General features: G+C 45.7%; 1 protein-coding gene across 1 annotated transcript in view; it reads right to left on the reverse strand.

Moving 5' to 3' along the window:
* FGF12 (fibroblast growth factor 12) overlaps positions 1-8,856 on the reverse strand; it is a 218,159-nt gene extending 209,303 nt beyond the window's left edge. The window contains exons 1-2 of the mRNA XM_066325981.1: positions 8,787-8,856; positions 8,543-8,683 (exon numbers count right to left, since the gene is read on the reverse strand). Of these exons, the coding sequence (XP_066182078.1) occupies positions 8,543-8,555 (13 nt within the window). The 5' untranslated portion in view covers positions 8,556-8,683; positions 8,787-8,856. The remainder of the gene's footprint in view (positions 1-8,542; positions 8,684-8,786) is intronic.
* Between the last annotated feature and the right edge of the window lie 13,359 nt (positions 8,857-22,215).

The raw sequence follows: 22,215 nt of genomic DNA on the forward strand, positions 1-22,215 counted from the left end.
TTTTCAGTTCAGTAACGCATTAGAGATCTGGCCTTTGCCTACTGACCAAACAAGGCATTTACCTACATCGGTGCAAATCAAGAACAGCTCCACATACTTCATTTAAAATCTTGACTGGAAGAGTCGAGTCAAGACAGTAATTTTTAAACTTCTCTGCTGATTCCCCCAGCACTTCTCATATTGTAACAAAATGGTTATAATTTGCAGTATGATATTTCTCCACTGGGGCCCACTGATAGGAATAAAAAAGTTTAAAAATTAACAGATGACTTTGTCAATGCAATTATTTGATAATGTATGGCACCGGTTAACAGACAGTCTCAGAATACCAGGAGGGCTGGTCAATACTAAAAGGGAATATGAATTCAAGGCCAGAAAATATCTTAGAAGCTCAGATTCATCCTTCAAAGAGATCAAATAAGCTGGAAATATTATAAAAAGCAGGTCTTGCTGAGGAAGCTTATTCTACTCTCAACCCAGTTATGCTGCAATGGCTTGTTAGTATCAAATTAGGAAATCCAAGTCTCCCTTCATGTATAATTAACTTTTTTTTTCCCCTCTATTTACTAGAAGGTGCTAGATTCTACATTTTTCCTCATTTTGTTGGCATTTCTGCTGTTCTCCTGTCATTTGCAGTATGGCAGAGCCTCTAGCATGTACAAGACTGAATTCAGGGCTGTTTCACGGGGCAGAGAAATGACCATTTCTGCATCATAGCAAGCAGTGTGTGCAAAGATTTTCAAGCAGAGAATGAATTCATACTGTATGCCTTCTCCTTGAAAAATTCAGAAAACGAAACTGAATCTCAAAATAATAATGTATGATGAAAAAATAATTCTGCGTACGTGGAATATTTTTGTGTTAGTCTCTTATCTTTCTAAAACCCCTGCTGCAAAACATTCTTAAGTTTCATACTCACTGATATGTTCCCCAAAAATATATATTCAGGACTACCCATCAATAAAGGATGAAGCTCTGAGGGCTGTCCTGCAAAGAAGAACTTTATTCCACTCTGCTCAATTTCATACAAGTTTGATCTTTCAAAGTGCACAGACACCTGTAACTCCATTCCACCCCAAACACATCATAGCCAATCAACCACCACAACATCTGGATCCTGCTGTTCAATGCCCCAAGTTACAATAAACACTTAGAAATGTGAAGGCAGTAGAGACCAGTGTGCCAATGAGAGGAGGAAGAGGTGAGGTTCAGAATCTGGAACCAGAAAGTTCAAGCTCCTCAGTAGGGTCATGTCAGAGACTAACATCAGCTGGAATATCCTTCAGGGTCTCTAGTTCCACGGTTGCTTAGATAGTCACCATCACAATACTTAAGAACACCCATCCTACCAATAAACTTGTCTGCCTGGACTTAGAGAGAAAAATAAACCACAATAGCACTTTGTATTGGAGTAAGTATTGCATACAGCCATCAGTGACCAGATGGGCCTCAGCCTTCCTGAAGAGTCCTCCTTGCTTGTTGGCCTCTTTCAGAAATAGCATTAAATGTTAGGAAAGTGGTTTTGCATTAATAATACATTCTCAGTGACTGAGAAGAAAGGGCAACTTTCCCTCATTATACCAATAAGACATTCAGCACTTCTGGAGGATTTATGAAGAAAATCCAAGTAGCTACATTCAGCAAATTAACCTTACCTACTGAAGGCTGATGGCAGATAAAGCCAGCCTTAAGCCAGCCTCCAGTGGGGAGATGAAACACAGAAGGAAGAAGCACAGCTCAAGTTAAAAAAAAAAAAAAAGACACCAGTTTTCCAAATTAGAAATGCTGTTCCATGCTTCCCTGATTTCTTGCTTTGCACATGCTATTAAAAATAGCAAGCAGAAACGCCTTACTTCTCCAAGTGCACATCCTGATGCACACAGAGCCTCCCTCGGCCACACGGCGAGATTGCTCCGGCACTCTACGGAGCAGCCATCATCTCCAGCCACAAGATCTCTACTGAAACATGACGCCACCAGAAATGGTTTAATTCAATTTAACTGAAGAAAAAAGCCGTAGCTTTCAATGTGCATCCCGCACAAGTATCAAATCATAAGGTTCATCCAAACCCAAGACCTGGGAGAAGAAACTCAGTGAATTAGTCTGATGATTTGTGGTCTTATTGACTATAAAGAACAATTTGAAAAAGCAGGGATATAGGAGTTATAGTAAAAGGAAACATCCTTGTATCACTGACAGGAAAATAGTCAACTTTTTCTTCAATCATTTAAAGCATAACAGCATTATTAAAGTCGTTATGCTTTGAGTGAAAGCATTAATTACTGTACCCATCAGGAATATTTTTCATTGTCAAATTGCCTTTTACCATGCTAATAAACACCATGATTTGCATGTTAAAATTAATAATGTTACCTCATTTACAGGTCAAAACACACAGACTAAAATAGTTTCTGCAATTCTCCCTAAATAACTAGCTCTTGCATATCAAGTTTTATGGCACATTAGAAATGAGTGCAATTCAGACAAGATTTGAATAGTTGAGTAGATAGATATGGAAAGATAAGAGCAAATAAGAAAAATCTTGTGGTAAGCTAAGCCTTAAAAAAAAAAAGCTTACCAGAAAAATCACTTTTTAAAAAACATTTCTGAACCCCATGTGACCTAGGGATGAAACAGCTGTGTGTAGGTCATTACTCAAAGTATCCGCAGATTATGCCTCTAGCTTCTGTGTATAAATGGTATGTCAGAACAACTAAATGCATTAAAAAAAATCTCTTTCAATTACTCTCGCATTTCACTCAGTCTAAGTGTAACATCTAAAGCTCCCATGTAACTTGTGGAAATGGGTTGAAGGATTTGGGTATTTTTGTAAGAGCCAGATGACCAAGTCCTACATCAATTTTTATAAGACTTAAAACTATTATTAGGGTCCTCTTCCCAGCTTCATTTAGTAACATGGTGGATTTGTTGCTATGGAGGATGATGAGCATGGCTACTTACTTTTCCCCCTTAATTATGTACTTGAGCAGGTTAGAGGGCTGTTAGAGCACAGATGCTTCTCGGGGTACTATACCTCCCTCAGCAGCAGAGAAGCTTGGATCACCCTTCTCATTCAGGAGTTGCAGATACACACCCACAGTATTTCAGCAGCTACCAAATGATGGTTAATAAAGGTACTGGACTGCTACCTGCTCTTCTAGGTGGCAGCAAATAGCTAGCCAAGGTTGGCTCATTCTGCAAGAGCCACACAGCAGCCCAACCTCTTATCTTGGAGCCCTCCCAAGACAGTTGTATTTGCGTTGAGTTTAATGTGATTTCTAAAGCAATGGGAACAGACATTTCTCTCCTTTTCTGAAATGCATTAAAGAAAAGCAAGACTGCAGTGCTAACTTAGTGCCTGACAGTCCCCTCTTCTTTTAGTGGAGACTGGGTCTGAAGCACAGCACCAAAGTAATCTTTCACAGCACCCCATTCCAGCCTCAGGGATAAGGTGTTAAGGTCAGGCAATCAAAGTGTTCCCCTGCTGTACGGAAAGCTGGTACCTACATTGAAATGCACAGCCTGGGGCATGGAGGAGATGGCAAAAAAAGATCAGGCCATTTATTTACCTCTCCAAATACGCTTTCCTGTGTCAAACTTCAAGCTAGTTTGAGAACTGCTGGCCTCAGTGACATGCCCCGGATCTCACAGAGCACATCACTGTGAAAGGCTGAGAACATGGAGCTGCCTCCTCTGTGGAAAAGGCACTGCTCAAGCTATCTTGACAGAGATACAAGTATTCCCTGAAAAAGTAAACAGTTTTGAAGCAAAAGTAACTGTGCCACTGTTTGGTTTGCATTACAAACAAGCACCAAGATGGCTTGTGTGACCCAGACTTTAGCAAAGCAATCTGCACTACTCCAACACCTGTGTGACAGTATGTGCTGCAAACTCACCTCTAACAAACACAGGATATGTCAGGAAGGTATATTATGGGGTACAGTTTGACATGAGCATCTCAGACAGCTTCAGGACATGAACTATGTCTTGGATCTTTAAAATCTTTCCTTTGATTGTCAAAGAAAGCCACAAAGGTGGGAACAGTGCACAGTAACCTCCAGAACTGCATGTTCTCACTTGCCACCCTCTCTCACCTTGTCCACAGATTCTGTCTTCAATCCTAACATTCACCAGCTCTTGTTGGGTTTTGATCACAAGTTCTTCAAGGTGAAGATTCTGTCCTTTACAGGCATAGCATGCAGGCAGCTGCACAGAGGAAGCAGGCCCACAATGCTGGGGCTGGCCAAGGAGGCTTCAGAGCATCTCTGGTGGGACAAGATACTTTAAACTACTCTGCCCATTCTCATATCCAGAAGACAGCACAATGCAAAGAGCTCAGACCTGTTTGCCAGTCCCAGGAAGGAGAACTCTGTGCCTTGAGTAAATGGGATCTTACTGCTTAAAGCCTTCCACTTAAAGACTTGAATGTCTCATGTCTGTGAACAGCAGCATTGTGGATTTTCTACAAAGCGAAAATCCTGCTCCCAGCTTTGTGACTGGGAAAAGAACATGACTCAGGTAGCACTACTGTGGCAGAATCTGCTTAGGACAGTCACACTGCAGAGATGTCCTCTGCAGACATCTCAAAGCCCTGCTGCTTTTGGACCCTGAGCAGAAGAGAGCTGTAATGCCAGGTTCCCTGGCTTCTCCCACACAGCCTCCTGAGCATGAAGATATTGTGGGAAAACCTACTGCATGGAGAATGTCTCACCAACAGGGCAGGACCATGGCTCAGGGGACTGACAAGAGCATCTCCACATCTCAATTAACATGCCTTAGCTTTTGCTGTCCCCATAGACCAGCTGACAAGAACCAGTCCTGCTGTATTTCCTATATAACAGCATGCATCCTATGCTGAAAGCAGCCTGCCCTGCACCCAGGGAGTGAAACCACCCCAGAGCCACCAATGCCCAGCACTGACCTCCAGGAGTAGCAGAGAGTACCAAAAACTGGCTGGACCCCTGAGGAAGGTTCAGCCTGCCCCTGCCCTCCATACAACACTGACATATCAAGACCTCAATCCCCATCTCAGGCAAGATAAAAGTAGTAATATGTGTTTTCTAGCAGTGAGGGAGAAAGTGATTTCTGTGTTTTCAGGTGCACAGAAAAGGATATCACACTTTTGAGAGGAAGGGAGGTCTCCCTGCAGCAAGGCTAGCCTGCAGTCCCTCTCCACTCCATCCAGAAGCCCAGGGATCCATTCCACACTGTGCTGCTTGACTCTTGTTAGGCTGATTTCTTTTCCAGCCTCTAAGTCTGAAGATCACTGCATGACGTTCCTTCCTCTGCTAAGCATCTTTCTAACTGTGACTGAAGAATCGGGCAAATGACCAAGTATTCTTTAACCTCCACATTAACTATTGTTAGCTTTGGCAAAGCCCAGCTCCCGGGATGCCTGGTGTGGTATCGCTTACTGCTGCAGCCTACAGGAACTGCTGTAGTGGTGAGATTCAGGGAACAGGGATCAGGTAGCAGATGCAAAACGGAGCTCTCACCCACAGTGCCCTCCATCCCCCCACTGCCTAATGAGCTTTGGGAACAGCTACAACTTTTAAGCTCCTTACTTCTGCAAAAGCTTTGGAGACAGTGAATGTGCAGAACAGAGTAAGTCAGAGAAGCTGTAAGTTAGATGAGGCCAAATGCTACTTTTAGATCACCAAGATGTGTTGGTAACATTGCAGCTCCATAAAGTGTTATTTATCTTTTAGGCATGGTGAGGAGAGAGAGATGTTTGGCTCTAGCCAGCTTTGTCTGCTGGAAGATGGCACAGTCTGCACCACCTCCTCAATCCTCAACAGAACCATCTTGGCTTGTACTCTTCCTGCTACAGTCCTAACAGTAAAGTCCTTAGTCCCACCTCCCACTGCACAAAAGCTAGGAAACGTCTTTCTCCCCTCATTCTCATGAATAACTCCAACCAGTGAAATCAGTTATGGCTGCTTTGAGCAGTGCCAGAGATGGTTCTTTAGCCCATTTTTTACAGCAGACTGCAGGCTTTGCAAAGCAGCAGCTCCAGCCATATTCAGACAACCAAGTTCTACTGATGGCAAATCCTATGCAGAAATGTCCACAGCATTCATCAGGGATAGCTGAATTCAGGGACCAGACGGCAGGTTTTCTTAAACAGACTTTATGTTGCTTAATATAGCACACACTCTTCCTCAGTATCTGCACAACACTGAGTTGGAGATGTTCTGAGATTTGCACTGAGGAAGGCTGGAGGGGTGGGAGAAAAGCTGCAGGAAAAAGCACTTAAAAAGCAAGAGATGACTTTGGAGAAACATCATCTGCAAGCAACAATCTCCTAACAGAGGACTCGCAATGCAGAGGCCTGGTTAATAATGAAAACAAAATGTAAACAAGTGCCTAGTCAGGCAATGCAGCTGCAAATCCATCCAGGATTAGTTTCAAAAGCTGAAGATGTGAAGAGTTTAGTCTGGCTCATACCTTTCCTCTGAGGAGATGTCCTGCACTGTGCCTCACTGTACACCTACACAAAACTGCTCCGTGAGACCCATGCACCACAGGCCTTCTCATGCCACTCCAACACTATCCAAGTTACAAAAATTACTTCAGTGCCAATACAACTGGATCCCTGCCGTAAGAAGACTTCCTTTGTCTTCTCATTTCTTCATTGAGATGCCAAAGTTCCTTGTATATTTCCTTTAAGGTCATCCCTGCTTTGGACCTGTCCCATATCAGTACCTTGATTTCTGCTGGGTTTGCTCTCAACAGCCCTTCTTTTTACATAGATAGAGGGAACCCAGAGAGTATTTGCTCCCTTCCTCTACCCCATGAAGGAAAATTTCTAGTAACAGCAAACTTCTCAGAATTTTTTGGCATAAAAATGAGTAGTGACTCTCGTGCTTGCCTCATTCCCACTATCCCTTCCACCAAAGCCAAGCACCTGGAAACGGACTGCTGTGGAGCCCATCTTGCAACTAATAAATACAAGTACCAGCAGCCTCAAAATCTGCCTCATCAGACACTCACTGCCAATTCAGGCAGCAACTGCAGCGTAACCGTCACTGTTTGCACAGGATAGGAGTTGGGCAACCCTTCTTCTGGAGGTCACCAGCTACCTGGACCCTTGTTTTATTGCAGATGTTTCCTTCCTGCTCGCTGCACAGCTCCAGCTGCACGAGCTCCATCTGAAGTTCACGGAGAGCCTTTTGCCTGCTTGTGTAGTGCACAAGGCATGCAGTGTGTTATACTAAAGTCAGTCCATTTTTTTCCCATCAAGGCAAGCACCAACAGAACATTCAAAAGGCAAAGGTGGCCCATCTCAGGTTAACTGTGAAAACAGCATGGATAGTAAAAGAATATCCTTAAGACTAACATGACTGCTGTGAGCCTTTTTAATTTAAGTAAAGTCTTCACAGATACACTTTCTTAAGATGTACTTACCTGTCCCCAAGCCCTGGTATGTCTATTGATCACTGCCCACAAGAAACTGTACTTTACAGGACATGCTGCCTCCTTATGATTGAAATAGCTTCCTTCCTTAATCAGCATATAATCAGATATTCCCACACAGGAGAACTATAGTCCTGATTGACAAGATAGTTATAAAAATAAACCTGGGGTTTAAATATAGCTTGCTCGTCTCCCTGGAAGGTATGTAGTATTGTGTTATACAAGTCTACCATAATTTTCCTTGAATTAATACAGTCCATATTGCCCCACTGCCTTGATCACTATCAATTAAACTGCTCACAGATTTGTGTTATACAGGAGAGCTGGCAGCTACGTTGGGTGGGAATGGCAACTCGCTTTTCCTCTGCATGGACTGACTTACCATCAGTATTTCATTGGCAATTAACACGTACAGGCTTTGAGTTCACGTACCAGTTGAATGTGCGATTTCCAATGCAATCGTAGAGGTGGATAGGTAAATAAGTGTGCAGGACCACACAGCTATGTATGGAAACAAAATGCATATGCTCAACCTGAAGGGATATACGTGGATGAGATATCTCAGTATGCAAACACACAAGCTTAGCCAGGCAAGATTTAATTATCTCCTCTTTCTAGGGTGGACAGTTCAATAGCATAATACTCATTGCATTTCTTCCAATCTATCAGGATGTTCTGATGTATTAAATATGCAATGTAACGAGGGCAGAGCTCTACAGCCTTGATCTCGTTTCAGGAAAAAAAAAAAAAAAATTTTTTTTTTTTTTTTAAACCCATTCTAATCATAAAATGCTTTTCATCTGTTAAAAGACTCCCCACTGCTGACTGGCTGAAAAACACGGGACAGACCTCATATTTATTATGCAAATCCTTAGCATTAAGAAAACAAATCACCAACTAACATCTGTCTCGCCCTATAGGAAGACAAATTAAAAAACCAGCCACCCTTCCCCTCGCTTCCTACGCAGCGGGCCGAGCACCCCGCGGGATCGGCAGGGACGCGCCTCCCGCCCGCTCCCCGCCGGTGCTGCAATGTCCCCAGCACAGCGGCAGCCTCGGCCGCCCGGCCCCGCACCAGCCCGGCCACTGCGGTCCTTTCGCCGCCGCCCCCCCGCGCCCGACCCACCTTTCCCTTCCATCGCGGAGCCTTGCGAGCGCCGGGAAGTTGCGGGAAGACGCGCACCCTCCTCAGCCGAGAGCCCGGCGGGCAGAGCCGGCGGCCGCTGCCTCGCTCCGCGGTGGGGACGGCGCTGTCACAGCCCCGGAGCTGCAAGCAAGCAAGCGGCGGGGGGGACGGCGTGAGCCGCCGGGCCCCCCGCAGCCCCCGCGGCGCGGGGAGCGGGGCGCGGCCGGGGGGGAGCGCGCGTTACCTGGGCGCCGGCGGGAGCTGTCCCTGGCCGAGCGGTGCTGCGGGGGCGAGTGGCTCCGCGGCCCGCCGCGCTGCCTGGCACCGCCCGCATGCGCGCCCCGCCCGCGCCCCGCCCCCGCACCGCGGCACCGCCGGGCCGGGCTGCGGGATCCGCGCCGCGCATCGAGCGCGGCACACGGAGAGCGGCGGCGCCTCCGGCAGCCCCGTCCCGCGCCCGGCGGGCGGCAGCGCTCGGGTGCTCGGCGCTGGCGGCCGGACGGCGCCGGCGGGAGCCCCGCGGGAGCCCCCCGGGCCGGGCCGGGACCCCGCAGCCGTGCGCCGCACGGCCCCGCTGCTGCAGGAGCGCCGCCGGTGCCGCGGGTGCCCCGCAAACCCCCAGACCACGACTCCCGCGCCGGGCGGGTCGGGGAGATCGCTCCGCTCGCCCCCAGCCTCCCTGGACCCTGCGCTCCGGGCTGAGCCCGCACACACCTGCAGACTCGAAGAGAATCTCTCTGGAGATGCCCAGTCTCAGGTTCAGGCCTTCCTTGGATATGTTGTTTCAAGATTAATTATGCTGATTCATAAAACATCCACCTCATGGCTAGTTTATACTTTTCTACCTTTGCATCCAGCCACTGGATTTCATTCCTGGATTTCACTCATCCTCTAACTCATTAATAAAATAAGCAGTCCCTTGCTAATAAGAAGTTGATAAAACATTCATACCAGGATCAAGTCACTTTTTTTGGAGAACAGAGATTTCACCCCTGTTAGAAAGTTTCTCCGCACTGAAATTACCTCTTAAGATTTTTTCCAGATTTTTAACTTTGGCGCAATGAGGATGGTAAAACACAGTTCTGTGTTTATTTTTATGATTTGTGCTACTGAAAAAGCAGCTCACAGTATCCACTGTGCTGGGAGCTGCACAAATAGAGGATAGATGGCTCCAGCACGATGTAAGTTTCTAAATACAGGAACAGTAACTCCTCTCTTTTACTGTTCCTTTATATGTCCTGGTGTTCATATCTTTCCTTCTTACCTAGGACTGGCAAAACACTCAGTAATTACATGGTCTCTCATGCTTTTCATTCTGAGCTACTGCAAACCATCCTGCAGACACTACCTATGGGCATTCACATCCCCAAGCCAAACCCTGAATTTGGTTATGGAGGTGAACACTGCACACATCATTCCACCTTAGCACACAGCCCAGGAAGTTCAGAGCAACACCTGCTCCAATCTCAGCTGCCACCCCCACAAGGTGCCAGGGAACTTAAGTTAGAGATGCCTATTAGCGCAAAAAAATCAACTAGAAATCACCCAGGATGACGACCCAGCACATAAAATTCACGTTTTAACTGACTCCTATCCATTTATTAGGTGATACACTATTGTGAAGAATGACAATAAGTTTGGTTTTTTTTTTTTAATTTCAGGACTGAACAATCAGGTACTATGGGCAAGCTGTGAGTCAAACTGTGCTATAGAGAACTGATGAAGCAGACTTAGAAACTGAAGAAGCAACAGACATTTACTTTGACCTTCTAGTCAAATCATCAATTCTTTCTTTGACTGATGTGGGATCCTATTTCCCTGTTGCTATATCTTTACCCACCATCAATGCCAAACTGACTCAACTACAGTTCCAGGGTCAATCTGCGTGCTTTTTCTAAAAAGCAATGAAACAATGACTCATTCAAGGTCTATTAGTCCTCACTAATGTTACAAAACACAATCAGATTATACACAAGAGTGCTCCACAACTCCTCAGCCAGTTTTTTATAACTCTTGGACTCAAGTTATCAACTCCTACAGATTAAAATCAGGCAAAATCTCAAAGGACATTAAAGTTCCTGGCATCCAAGTTCAAGAACAACTTTCAACAGAAAGAAGAGATGGCAAAGAAACACCCTAACTTTTAAGGTACAGGCAGTTTACCAAGAACACAATCTGAGGAACCATTTCTAATAGCAGGCACTGGACCAATGAACTAAGAGCCTCATTTCAAAGCTGTGCACTCCCTGGAAAGCTAACAGCCATCAATAACTCAGCTTCACAGAAAAAGCTGGGAAACAGTTCCTAGCTGAAGGCATCAAACTGAGCCCCACTGCCATGAGAATACATGAAGACAAAAATACACATGAAATGTATTTTTGCAGTGTTCTGACAGGATCAGCCATCATATGCTCCCCACTGGTAAAGGTAGGTTGAGGTTTGGGGTTTTTGTGGAGGTCCTGTCAAAAGAGGGGGACATGAATCAGCTGTTCAGAGGGCTGACTCTTGGAGAGTAAGGCAAAATTAACGTGTATTTTTTTTTCTTTTGAGATATGAAGTATTTCTTCCTTTGAGGTAATAGAGGGTAGAAACATAAATCAAATAAAATACCCAAACCCGCTAATCTACACATTCAATTTTCAGTCACAGTTTATCAGAGCTTTCTAGGTCACATCTAGGACATCAAAATTTCTCTTCCAAGTCATGAAACCATCACAAGGCCTTAAGACTCATGTTCTTAAAAAGCCAGCTTGAGGAGAGAAGTCCCTCCCTTTGCTCCTTCAAGGCTTCTCTTCTCAATGTAAAGAAGCAAATTCAAGGGAACAAATTCAGTGAATATTTTCTCTCCCTTGCCATTTACAGGTCATCTTTCAAATTACTTATCAATAGAAAGAAATATAATATTGCCTGTGCTCTATTCTACATTAAATACATCCTGCATTAAAGTATCAAGCAAGCTGGACCAGCTCAAGTTAGATCACTGTTTCTCCTTTAGTCCCTCAGGAAAGTCTGAGCCTACTTTGGCTTTGCAAGTATCCAGCATCAAATAACACCACACACACTAATGGCATCTCAGTAGTTCATCAAGTTCTTCCCCAAACCACAGCCAGAGAAAGCATTGCAGCACTCAGGAGCTGCAGATGTGCTGAGCCTGGAATCTTTCCCATTCACACCCTTTAGCCAGATGGAAGAAGAAACTTTGAAGCACCACTCTGCTGTATCCAAGTCCACAGGGTTGCCAGGGTTGCTTCCTTTGCATGTTCAAGCTTTGGGAGTAAGTTGGAATCACAGTACAATTAAGAAAGTGGCTCAATCCAAGCACAAACCACCCTGTGCAGACTGTGCTCTCCCAAAATGCCTCAGCATATCCTTGGCCCCTGTCATGGCAAGGAGATGGCTATTTGGGAAAGGCAGAGTTATTCCTTCTTGAAGTCCTGAGTGGTTTTTGTGGGGCTGCAAACACAGGGGTTCTTCATGGCCACCTGGATTGTTGTTGGATCATCAGGGCTTTTGCTCAGCCTGTGCTGCTGAAGACCTGCCCACTCTGATGAGCAGAGAGCTGCCCCTCTTACCAGAGTGGCAGGACAACATGTAAGGTCCTACTGGTAGAGGCAAGGATCTGCTTGATGGAGCTCAGCCTGTACAGGTGAGAGGGAACATCAAGGGCTCAGCTTGGCTGCTCTCACAAGGTGCTCCAGACAGAAATAGAAATGTTTCCTGTGCCTTCAGCCCTTGAGGAACCTGCTGCTTCCCACTGTGGTGGAGGCTGGGCAGAGCCCACTGCCTGCCCCTGTACCTTTCCATAAGCTGCTGGCTTAGAAACAGCCCTGACCACAGACAGGATAAAGCCAAGTGGCCGTTTTGGCATTGCTGCAGATTGTATGCCCACATGATGATCATACATGGTCTCCCAGCTGCTGCTGCTCCTGCCCATCTGCTACCCTGGCACACAGCCTCCTTCTCTGAGGGAACCTCCATTCACGAGGGCAGAGACACCAGCCAGCCTGCAAGGTTGTGCACATAGCCACACATGCTGCCATGCCTACATGGGGCACTTCTGCATGAGGCTGGAAGAGCCAGGAGGGAGCAGATTGCCACTGATGGGATATTATCTGCCCAGTGCCAGTTTCTGGTGATGAGCACCCAAAATGGAAACAAAGTCAGGCAGAGAGGCACAATTTCAAGGGCCAGGGACCTACTGGCTTCTACATCAAGGTCTGCACAAAACCAGTCACAAGTCAGCTTCACTTTCATTTCAAGAGAGTGCAAAATGAGATGCCAGTATCTTGGCCTGCCCAGAAGCCAACTTCAGCACCCAAGTAAAAGAGTTCCCAGCCAGAGACAGAGCTGCTCTCACTGCAGGCAACAGAATAGCATTTGTCCCACACAAAATTTAAAGACAATGTTTCTTAAATACAATGAACAGCTCAATCAAAAAGGAACTACACTGAGTTACTGCCAAGGGAGAGGAGTAACTATTAACATTGATATTCCACGTCAGTCTAACCTCAAAGCCAGCTGCAATGGGGAGCAAGACTCAGTTAAGTGCTTCTGAAAGTCCTTTTTTGACCTCTGAGGCACCTATCCAAAACCACCAATGGGCATTGTTAGCTAGCTACCATCATTAGCCAGCAGAGCAGATTCCTTAAGGACAGAAAGAAAAAATGTCTGTACCACACCATGTTCAGAAGATGTCCACGTGCCATGAGCTGTGCTCAGATAAGCACAAGCCAGAGCAGCAGGTTCCAAGAAAGTAGGCCATGACACAGCAGCAGCAGGAAGGACCTCTAACACTACTGAGAAACAAGAACACAGTTGGGGGGAAGAGGAGTAAACAGAGACCAGAAGTTTTTCATAATATAGGTAAAGTAATATACAAAAACAATTTCTACAAGCTGTAATCCATCACCCTGAGAATGATGTACATAACTTCTGATTATGAACAAAACACAAATGATTACTACATCATCAGCTGAGGTCACCTCCTTACATCACCCAAGTAGTTGCTAGAAGCAGAGCAAGTGCATTAGGAGCTGATGTGTGAAATAAAGACCAAAGTAAGCCACAACCTTTGAGCTAGCTCAGAGTTTAATTACACAAAATTATTGATTAAATGTTGTTGAGATTAATCAGTCAGTATTACATTAATAATACTATTGTCACAAAAGTACCAAAACAAGGGAGAGGTTTTGCAATTACTTGCTACTAAGTCAAAAATTACTATGGAAGATAATCATGGATGAGAGAACCACCCTGTTACTGACATGGAGGAAGTTCCTTCTGAGCACTAGCTTTCTTCTGCTACTATTCTTCATAAACATCAGTATAGACCCATTTAGACTAACAAGAGTTCTGATGCTGATTTTAATGGTAGTTAGATGTGACACAGAGAGCTCAACTCCCGATTTTAGTTTTCTGTGAGATTCTGAGCATCGCAAGCTCACCAAAATCTGTGGAAGGTGGAAGTTGTTCTCAGTCCTGGCAGCAAAATGCTTTGTGTTTTCAGGGGTAACACTCAGACTCTCTGAGCCCCAGAGCCCAGGCTTCTGGTAACTCAGTATAGTAAATAATTTTGTCAGCTCCTCCACCAGATGGGGAAGGAAGGAAGGTGTATGAAGTCAGGTTGTTCTATCATTATGAAAGCTTAAGAATTTCGTGTAAGTAGATAAAACATGAAAATTAGCTGCTGAATGGAGCTCCTTAAGCTCTAGTCCCTTTCTGACTTGATTAGAAAAGGTAATTACATGCATTTGGAATTTACGCAAGGTAAAAATCTTTACAGGGCAGAGGCAGGAAAGAGCTTCCTGCTGACAGCTCAGCCCTCCTAAGAGCCAGGTGCTTGAATGCCTGCAGACAATAGACTATTCACCTTAAAATCCTGTTCAGCTATGCCTATTTCCTACAATTAAAAAAAAAAATCTATTAGCTCATCTTTAATCTACAGCCATCAGCACTGAGTAGCATTCACATTCTTTATCTGCTATTCCAAGAAATCATGGAGAGCTGACCTCTCCCAAGGCCCAGAAAGCAATTTCTTTGCCTTATTCCTACCCCATAAGAGCCATTTCTAGAAGATACATTCATGGATCTCTACCCTTAGATACCATAGTCCTGAGATATCCCCTAAAGTTATTATTCAGTGCCAAATGACAACCCTCAAAATCCTAAGCATGTGTCAGACTGCTCCAGTGACCCTGATGGAGGGGCCAACAGAGCCCTGAGCATGAAGAGTCATATCTTATCCAGTTCCAACATCTTTTTCCATTTGTCTGTGTTTACCCTGTTCATTTTAATGCCGTGTTTTCCAGAACGTTAGAAAATAACAAATGCAATAAAACCCACAGAGCTAGGACTATTATCATCAGTGTATTCATAGTGCAGCTCTTCCATGCCTCAGGGACTTGGATGTCTGTGATATTTCAGGCTGAAACTCAGTTTGTTCAAATACAAGAGACAAATGAGCACTGCTTGATACCAGCACCACTGACAGCCTTTTGGCTGGACCAGTTCAGAGCTTAAACTCCTCTTGGCCTGTGTCATGAAAAATAGTGAGAAATGAAATTCAAATAAAAGTGAGAAGTGCAATAGAAAAGGCAGAGTGAAAAAATGACAAAAGCAGAGGGCAATCCTAATTGAACAAACTCTCACTTGAAAGAATAGCAAGAGAAGTCCTTAGGAGTGAAGCTCTTCACTGGGGAGTTCAGCTGCCTCACCTGTCTGCACAACCAAATCTCATGCCTTCAACCCAAGCCTTGCAAAGCATGACTGCTTAGAAGGAGCTCAGCAAGTGAGTACAACTCTCCTTCTTTCTAAACATTGCAGCAGCACTTTCAAAGTAACACTTTGAAATATAAATGTAGAAAATAGTGGAGACTCAAGAAAGAATCTGGAATTGCATTCAATGTAGCCAGCAAGTTACTTCAGTCCTGTTCATTCTACAGCAGTTCCCCTGTTCTCTGCTCTTTTGCAGACCATTCAGCAAAGGACGAAGCAAGACTGAGATCATGAGCAGCATTTGTAACCTGCTGCCTGTCTGATGTTCAACTAGACTGCAGCAAGTGCAGCCCTGAGTCCAAAGAGCCACATGCTCCTGGGAAGAGTCTTCCTTTCTTCTACAGAGCTTAACACATGTCAAGTATGAGAGGCTGATTTTCCCATCAAGGAGAGACGTCCAAAGGTTTGAGAGGCATTTTCAAGAACCAAGTCCTGAAAGCACTCAACACCTAGGTGAGATCAGAAAGGCTCCTATTTCTCTGCCCATCTTCCACCCTTGCCTCTGAAGAGCCTGCTGTGGCCCAGAAGCCCTGAAATAGCAGTTTTTTAGCTGTCAGTGCTAAAACACACACCTGCCATACGGCAGACCAGAGCCAGCCATAACAGCTAAGCCAGGCTGTCCAAGAGCACAGTTCCTCCCACTGGCCATCCCAGCCATGCCCAAAGCTGATATCCTTTGGATCCATGAGAGTCAGAATGGAATCCCTATTGCCCTTTCCTAGAATCTCATTTTCTACTGCACATAAAATTAGCCTTTTCTGCCCAGCATTTCTTAGCTGACTGATGAGGAAAAAGTGTATTTCTGTTTCTTAGTCAAAGTGGTTACCCTTTAAAACTTAATTATCAGAACCAAGCAGCAGCTTCAGCAAACAGTGCTAAGAGGACATTCCTCTCTTGTCAGAGGACCAGCTGCACAGATACTGAATGGTGAGCAATCCCTTGGGCACGTTTACAGTATTTGCTGCATTAGGGGTCAGGTTTGTAGAACACCAACTCCAAGAGATATTTCTTCTGGGCTAGGAAAGGGAGTACCTTCAAATCAACACTCAGCAAAAACAAAGAAGCCTGGGATCACTCTCACCAAGTAGGAAAAACTGTGTCAGTAAGAGAAAAAGGTGCTAGTGAAGGTTTGTGTGGTGTGGGAGAAGTATGCAGTAAAATAGCTGTGACCTGAGAATCCAGTGCCATTTTCAAGTTAAGTGGCATGCACATCAAGGGCCTTTCAGCAATGTCACTTGTCACTGGTAAAGCAGGAATGGACTGAAGGTGAGGGGACACTGAAAAGCTCTGATTGAAGTAAATAGCTGGATCTGCACAGGGACCTTCCAGATCTTGCTCTCTCCTCCTGTTCTCAGACTAAGGAGAGGGGACAAGGCAACCACAAAGGCAATTTACTGCTTGGATTAGATTAGTCAAATACCATGTAAAGGGAGGAGAGAAAGAGCCCAAGGACAGAGTGATATAGGACACTTGAACAAATTTAGATTGGAAAAGGCCAAAGGGAAAAACAGCATCCTCCAAGGAACTTTGTGGATAACAGTCTAGGAACGGGAAGGGAAGAACAGAGGAGTAACATCCCAAGTGATAAGAGTAAGGACATGAGAGGAAAGAAGGGCTGGCTGATGAAGGCACTTTGCAAGTCAAGGTGCAGTATTTAGAGAAACATGTGGGGGTTTGAATAGCAAGTTTGTTTTTTAAGGAAAAGCTGCCAGAAGAGAGGGTGGGCTGAATGGAAAGAATAACAGCATGGATAGGAATAGATATAAGGAGTCTGGAAGATGGGAGAAGGTGCTGGTGCTCACATCCCAGTGACAAGGACAAGAAAGAAGAGCATATCATCTTGCATTTCTTTTTAAATGTAGAAGAAGTAGAAAAGATTTTGGTCAAAAAAAAAAATTAAGGCAGAGGAGGATGGTTTGAACTGACTCAAGGTGGCAGGAAGCCAGTTGTGACTGAATCCCACGCCAACAAGAGAATTAGAGAAGGAAAGCTATTTAGTCAGCAAGGTGGCAAAACTGAAAAAGTTTAGCACACTCAGCATGGCAATATGGTATGAGACCCTACAAGTAACAGCAGTAGAAGCCCACATTAGAGTGAACAAGGACTGGGAACCAACAAGTACCACACTACAGTGGAGAAGACAAGAGGTTCAGGATGAGAGATCAGCTGCAGCAAACAAGAGGACTGACAGCAAGGAAACAAGAAGATGCACTGTCGAGGCCAAGAGCACTAGAAACACCAAGTGATAGGATGTGCAGCCAAATGGAGGACAGGGGGAAATAAATAATCCAGCAAGTGGGAAAAGCAGAAGAGCAATGGAATTGTTTTCCTGGGGAACATGTTTTCCTGTCATCATCAAGAAAGCACCATCAAAGGGTTCCAAACTAAAAGCATTTGCTGGAAACCATGCTTGATCCTGAAGATTTCTAACATCACAAGTAGTATGTCAGCAACAAAATAACATCCTCAGTGCAGGGGTGAAAGCTCCCCTCCAAGGTGCCAGCCCCGGGTAGGAGCAGCGCTGAACTGGAACTCCCGGGCCAGTGCGTGCAGGCTCCTTCCCGAGGCGGATCACAGGCTGCGAGCTCCAGCCAAGCAGGCTCCCCCGTTCCCCGGCTGCAGCCCTCCTACGTGCACGAAGCACTGCAATTCTGGCATCTGCACAAAGACACGAGCCACGTTTGCCACATGAAGGGAAAGCTCATCTCCCTGCCCGCTGCCACCTGCTATTCCGCCCCTTCCCGCAGCACCCATTCTCTCCTGTTTTTTTTTTTGTCTTGGTTGGTTTGTTGGGTTTTTTCCTTACTCCTCCTCCCCCTGCGTTTTCCACCGCAGCAGAGCCCCCGGAGCCGCCAGGCACAGCGGAGCGCCCTGCTACCGCGGCTGCCCCGCAGCGCCCCGGCCCGGCCCGGGGAAAGGGAGCCCTCAGCGGCCCGGCCCGGGCAAAGGGAAAGGGGAGCCCTCAGCGGCCCGGCCCGGGCAAAGGGAAAGGGGAGCCCTCAGCGGCCCGGCCCGGGCAAAGGGAAAGGGGAGCCCTCAGCGGCCCGGCCCGGGCAAAGGGAAAGGGGAGCCCTCAGCGGCCCGGCCCGGGCAAAGGGAAAGGGGAGCCCTCAGCGGCCCGGCCCGGGCAAAGGGAAAGGGAAAGGGAAAGGAGAGCCCTCAGCGGCCCGGCCCGGGCAAAGGGAAAGGGAAAGGAGAGCCCTCAGCAGCCCGGCCCGGCCCGGGGATAGGGAAAGGGAAAGGAGAGCCCTCAGCAGGCCGGCCCGGCCCGGGCAAAGGGAAAGGGAAAGGAGAGCCCTCAGCAGCCCAGCCCGGCCCGGCCCAGGGGATCCCGCAGCCCCCGCGGGCTCCCGAGGCTGCACGCACCGCCGCCCTCTCCCGGCGGGATCGGGAATTCCCGGGCCCGGCGGCAGCTCCGCGCCGGTGAGCATCATCAACCTCGCCTCAACAGCCCTGGAGGGCCGCGGGGCTGCACAGGGTACAGGGCTGATACTTTTCCGAGAGCTCTAAGTGCATTATTGGCATTCCTCAAATGCCTTTCCGATAAATCACGTATATAGGCACCGTGGTAAAAGCCCAGTGTAGATTGTGACACTCAGCTGAGCATGGAGCTGCTCCAAGCAACTCCATTATCCCAAATCCTAAGGTGCAATTATCCCTGAGTAAGAATCTGCTTAGCTACTAGAGCCAAATTCGTTCAGTACATGGAGAAAGTTGCTTGTTTATTTTCCATTTAGAAGTTCTTATTTCCGTGTGCACATCTTTAGGTGGCTCTCACAATAATTAATTTCTGGTTGGGGGAGCTAAATAAACTGGGTACCAGTTCCCCTACAGGACCTGGTGCTCCAGGTGTCTAAACCCCTGCCTTTTGTCCCAAATTCAGTAACAAGCACACAGCCTCCCTTTTAGGCACTACTACCAACACATGCACAGGCAGCTTCTTTCCTAACCCACCATGGGAAAGCTTTTGCCAGAGATGGGATCAGGACACAGATCATTTTACCCAGCTCTCCTGTAGCAGTAGGCAAGGAGTCCTGCCTCAGCTGAAACCATCTATTCCTCTTACTGGACTGGATCATTCCCTTTACCATCCCAATTTGTTTAAGTTGGCATCATGTAACAGCTCCCTCACACATGCACTTTGTGAGAATTCAAAGAAAGCAAATGTGGGGATCTCTGTAGCCCCCAAACTACTTGATAACCAACTTCTCACTTAAAAACTGTGGGAAACACCAGGAGACTCCCATTGCAATGCCAGTGACAACAGAGCACAACCACACGTTTATTTATTTAAATGCATTACAGATATTGCCACAAACAAGGAATTCCAAGTGCTACAGATGCACAAGGGGGCAATCACCTATTATTTCTGCCTGATCCTGGCCTTGCAATCCCCATCCTGATTAAATTACTGAGGGTAGGATTATCAGCAGGATAATCAGATGCAGTGTCTAATCTGGATAACCCAGCATTACTGGGCCTCACGACACAGGATTTCACTGACCACCCAGCCAGGGCATTCCAGAGTATTACATCTCATTTGCACCACTTAAAGGATTCAAACAACCCTATAGACTTGTGCAGAGGGGAAAGCTAAGGAACAATCACAATTTCAGTCAAATGCAGTAGTGTTTGTGTAACTGCTGTGTTTCCAAGAACTCCCAGAACCAGCACAACCAGGATTTCAGAGAAATCACTTATCTAAACAATACACTGCATATTTACAAGCTTCAGAATCTACATCTTTGGGTTTTTAATAAAGCCACAAGTTCTCAACCCATCTGTTAGGAGCAGCTACATGCAGCTTCATCTGTCTCAAAGCAATGGCACTATCCAAATATCTTTTCTGGTCTGGATGCCTCCCTTGATCCTCCTCCTCCTTTCCATTTCCTTGGCCTTAGCCTTGCCAAATAACATACATGCTTGTAGGCAGCCATGAAACCTCCCAAGAGCAACAACCTGAGGATATGGACAAGTTCTGGAAATAAGAATGGTCTTTTACTTGGAGGATTTCAATATCACAATTGTCAAAATTTCTTTCTTACTACCTGCATGTAATTGCTCACCCCCAGTCTGGCTTCCTCTCAGCCAAGACTTTCCTCCCCCTGGTTCTACAAGTTTCTCATTCTGGAACAGAAGGTAGGGCCTCAGTGATGTTGCGAAGAAAAGATCCAGCTTTGGGAATCTGAACTTGCTTAGCTCTCATTGCACAGCGAGGGTTTTTGTTCAGTAACAAAGTGGCCTGGACAGGGCACAAAGACAGAAACTGAACCTGATCTTTCACCTAGTCCTCCATTGTTCACAGACAGCATGAGAAGGTATTTTAAAATCTCTTCTGATGATCTTCACAGCCTGAACTCCTGTTCTGCTCAAAAAATGAAATGCTTAGAGGCTTTCATCACCTTATCAAAGTCCCTAGTGGCCCCTGCCTGCCCTCCTATGAAGAGTTTGATCTCCTTTTAGGAAGAGGATAAAGCTGTCCTTGAGCAAAGCTGCTTTTCAGTGAAGTATTGTGCTGTTTTTGTGAGAACATCAGACATCTCCAGGTGTCCCTCAAACATGTATCCCTCAATAGTTGCAGCTCAGATTTTTTCCAAGCAGCTCACAGTAAATAGACTGTAGGCATCTGACTTGTGTTTGAAAGGCACATTAGAAATGTGCTTCATGGAAGAGATGTCTAGATTACATTTCTGATGCTGCATAACTGTGTGCATCCATCTTATCTCCAATTACAACGGGCAAATAGGAAAAAGAGGACTGGGAAGGAAGAAGTTGAGCTGAGAACAAATGAAAACATTGCTAGCTGCCTTCAGCTCATACCCACTGCCAAAAGCAAGGTCAGGCAATACTATCTTCCTGCATTGTTAAAAATCTCAAAGGTAAAAGGACACTATCATTTCAACAATAAAAATGGCTGCATGAAACAACTTTATCTCCCATAAGGGATGATGACTTTTTACCCAGGATAACTACATCCTACAGCAATTACAAAAATGCACAAGATCTGAAGCATCACTGCTGATTTAGCTCATCTCCACACAGAAATCAACAGCTCTCATTCACTAAGCATCAGGGATAGGAAACAGGAACAGCAATTGGCTGAGTCAGACACCCAGAAGGGAGCACATTTATGGTGAGAATCATGCACTTATACCCACCAGGTAAAACAAAAAGAGATAAATGCCCTTCCCATTTGGTGTTCACATTCAGCCTAAGGTTGGAATACAGAAAAGAGAAACTCCCATTCTACCACCTGTAATGGAAAATGGTAGGAAAAGGCAGTTGTCAGAGCCTTATAGGAGGCAGAGCAAAGGCAAAAGAGGGTGGTGGCTTTTCTTTACACACTCTGTGATTAAAATTCTGAAATTGAGAACTCTGACTTCTGCCCATTTCCACTGATGTACTACTCAGGCTATGCAGAGAGCAACAACAATGAACCTACCACCTGGCTTAGAGACATGCCTGAAATTCTTATTTCAGGGCCAACAGAATGAGCCTCTTGAGCACTTGGTGGGTATGTTTCTTTGGAGCTTTGTTTGCATTTTTAACAAGTCACCCATAGGGAAGCTTTCTCTTGGCTCCACACCCTCAAGATTAGTCACATGAGGGCTTCACTAAGAAATGAGACAGCAGCAGCTCTCATCTCCATGTCTAGAATCAGCTGAGATAGACACTATGACCAGACCCCTTAGCTATGCTCACAGGCAAGGAGAGCTAGAAAAATGAGATAGGAATTGTGGTCTAAACAACACTTCTACAGAACAGGACTTTGCTTTCCCAGGCCATTCTTTTCTTTTTTGAAGAAAGGTAGAGATAGTTTAGCAGAGTGAAGAATTACAGCCTTTAAAATACAACAAGCCAAAATCAGGCTGCATTGCAGAGTTCCTGCTTTTAAAAAT

Source organism: Sylvia atricapilla, chromosome 10 (genome assembly GCF_009819655.1).
Source record: "Sylvia atricapilla isolate bSylAtr1 chromosome 10, bSylAtr1.pri, whole genome shotgun sequence".
Classification (NCBI taxonomy): domain Eukaryota; kingdom Metazoa; phylum Chordata; class Aves; order Passeriformes; family Sylviidae; genus Sylvia; species Sylvia atricapilla.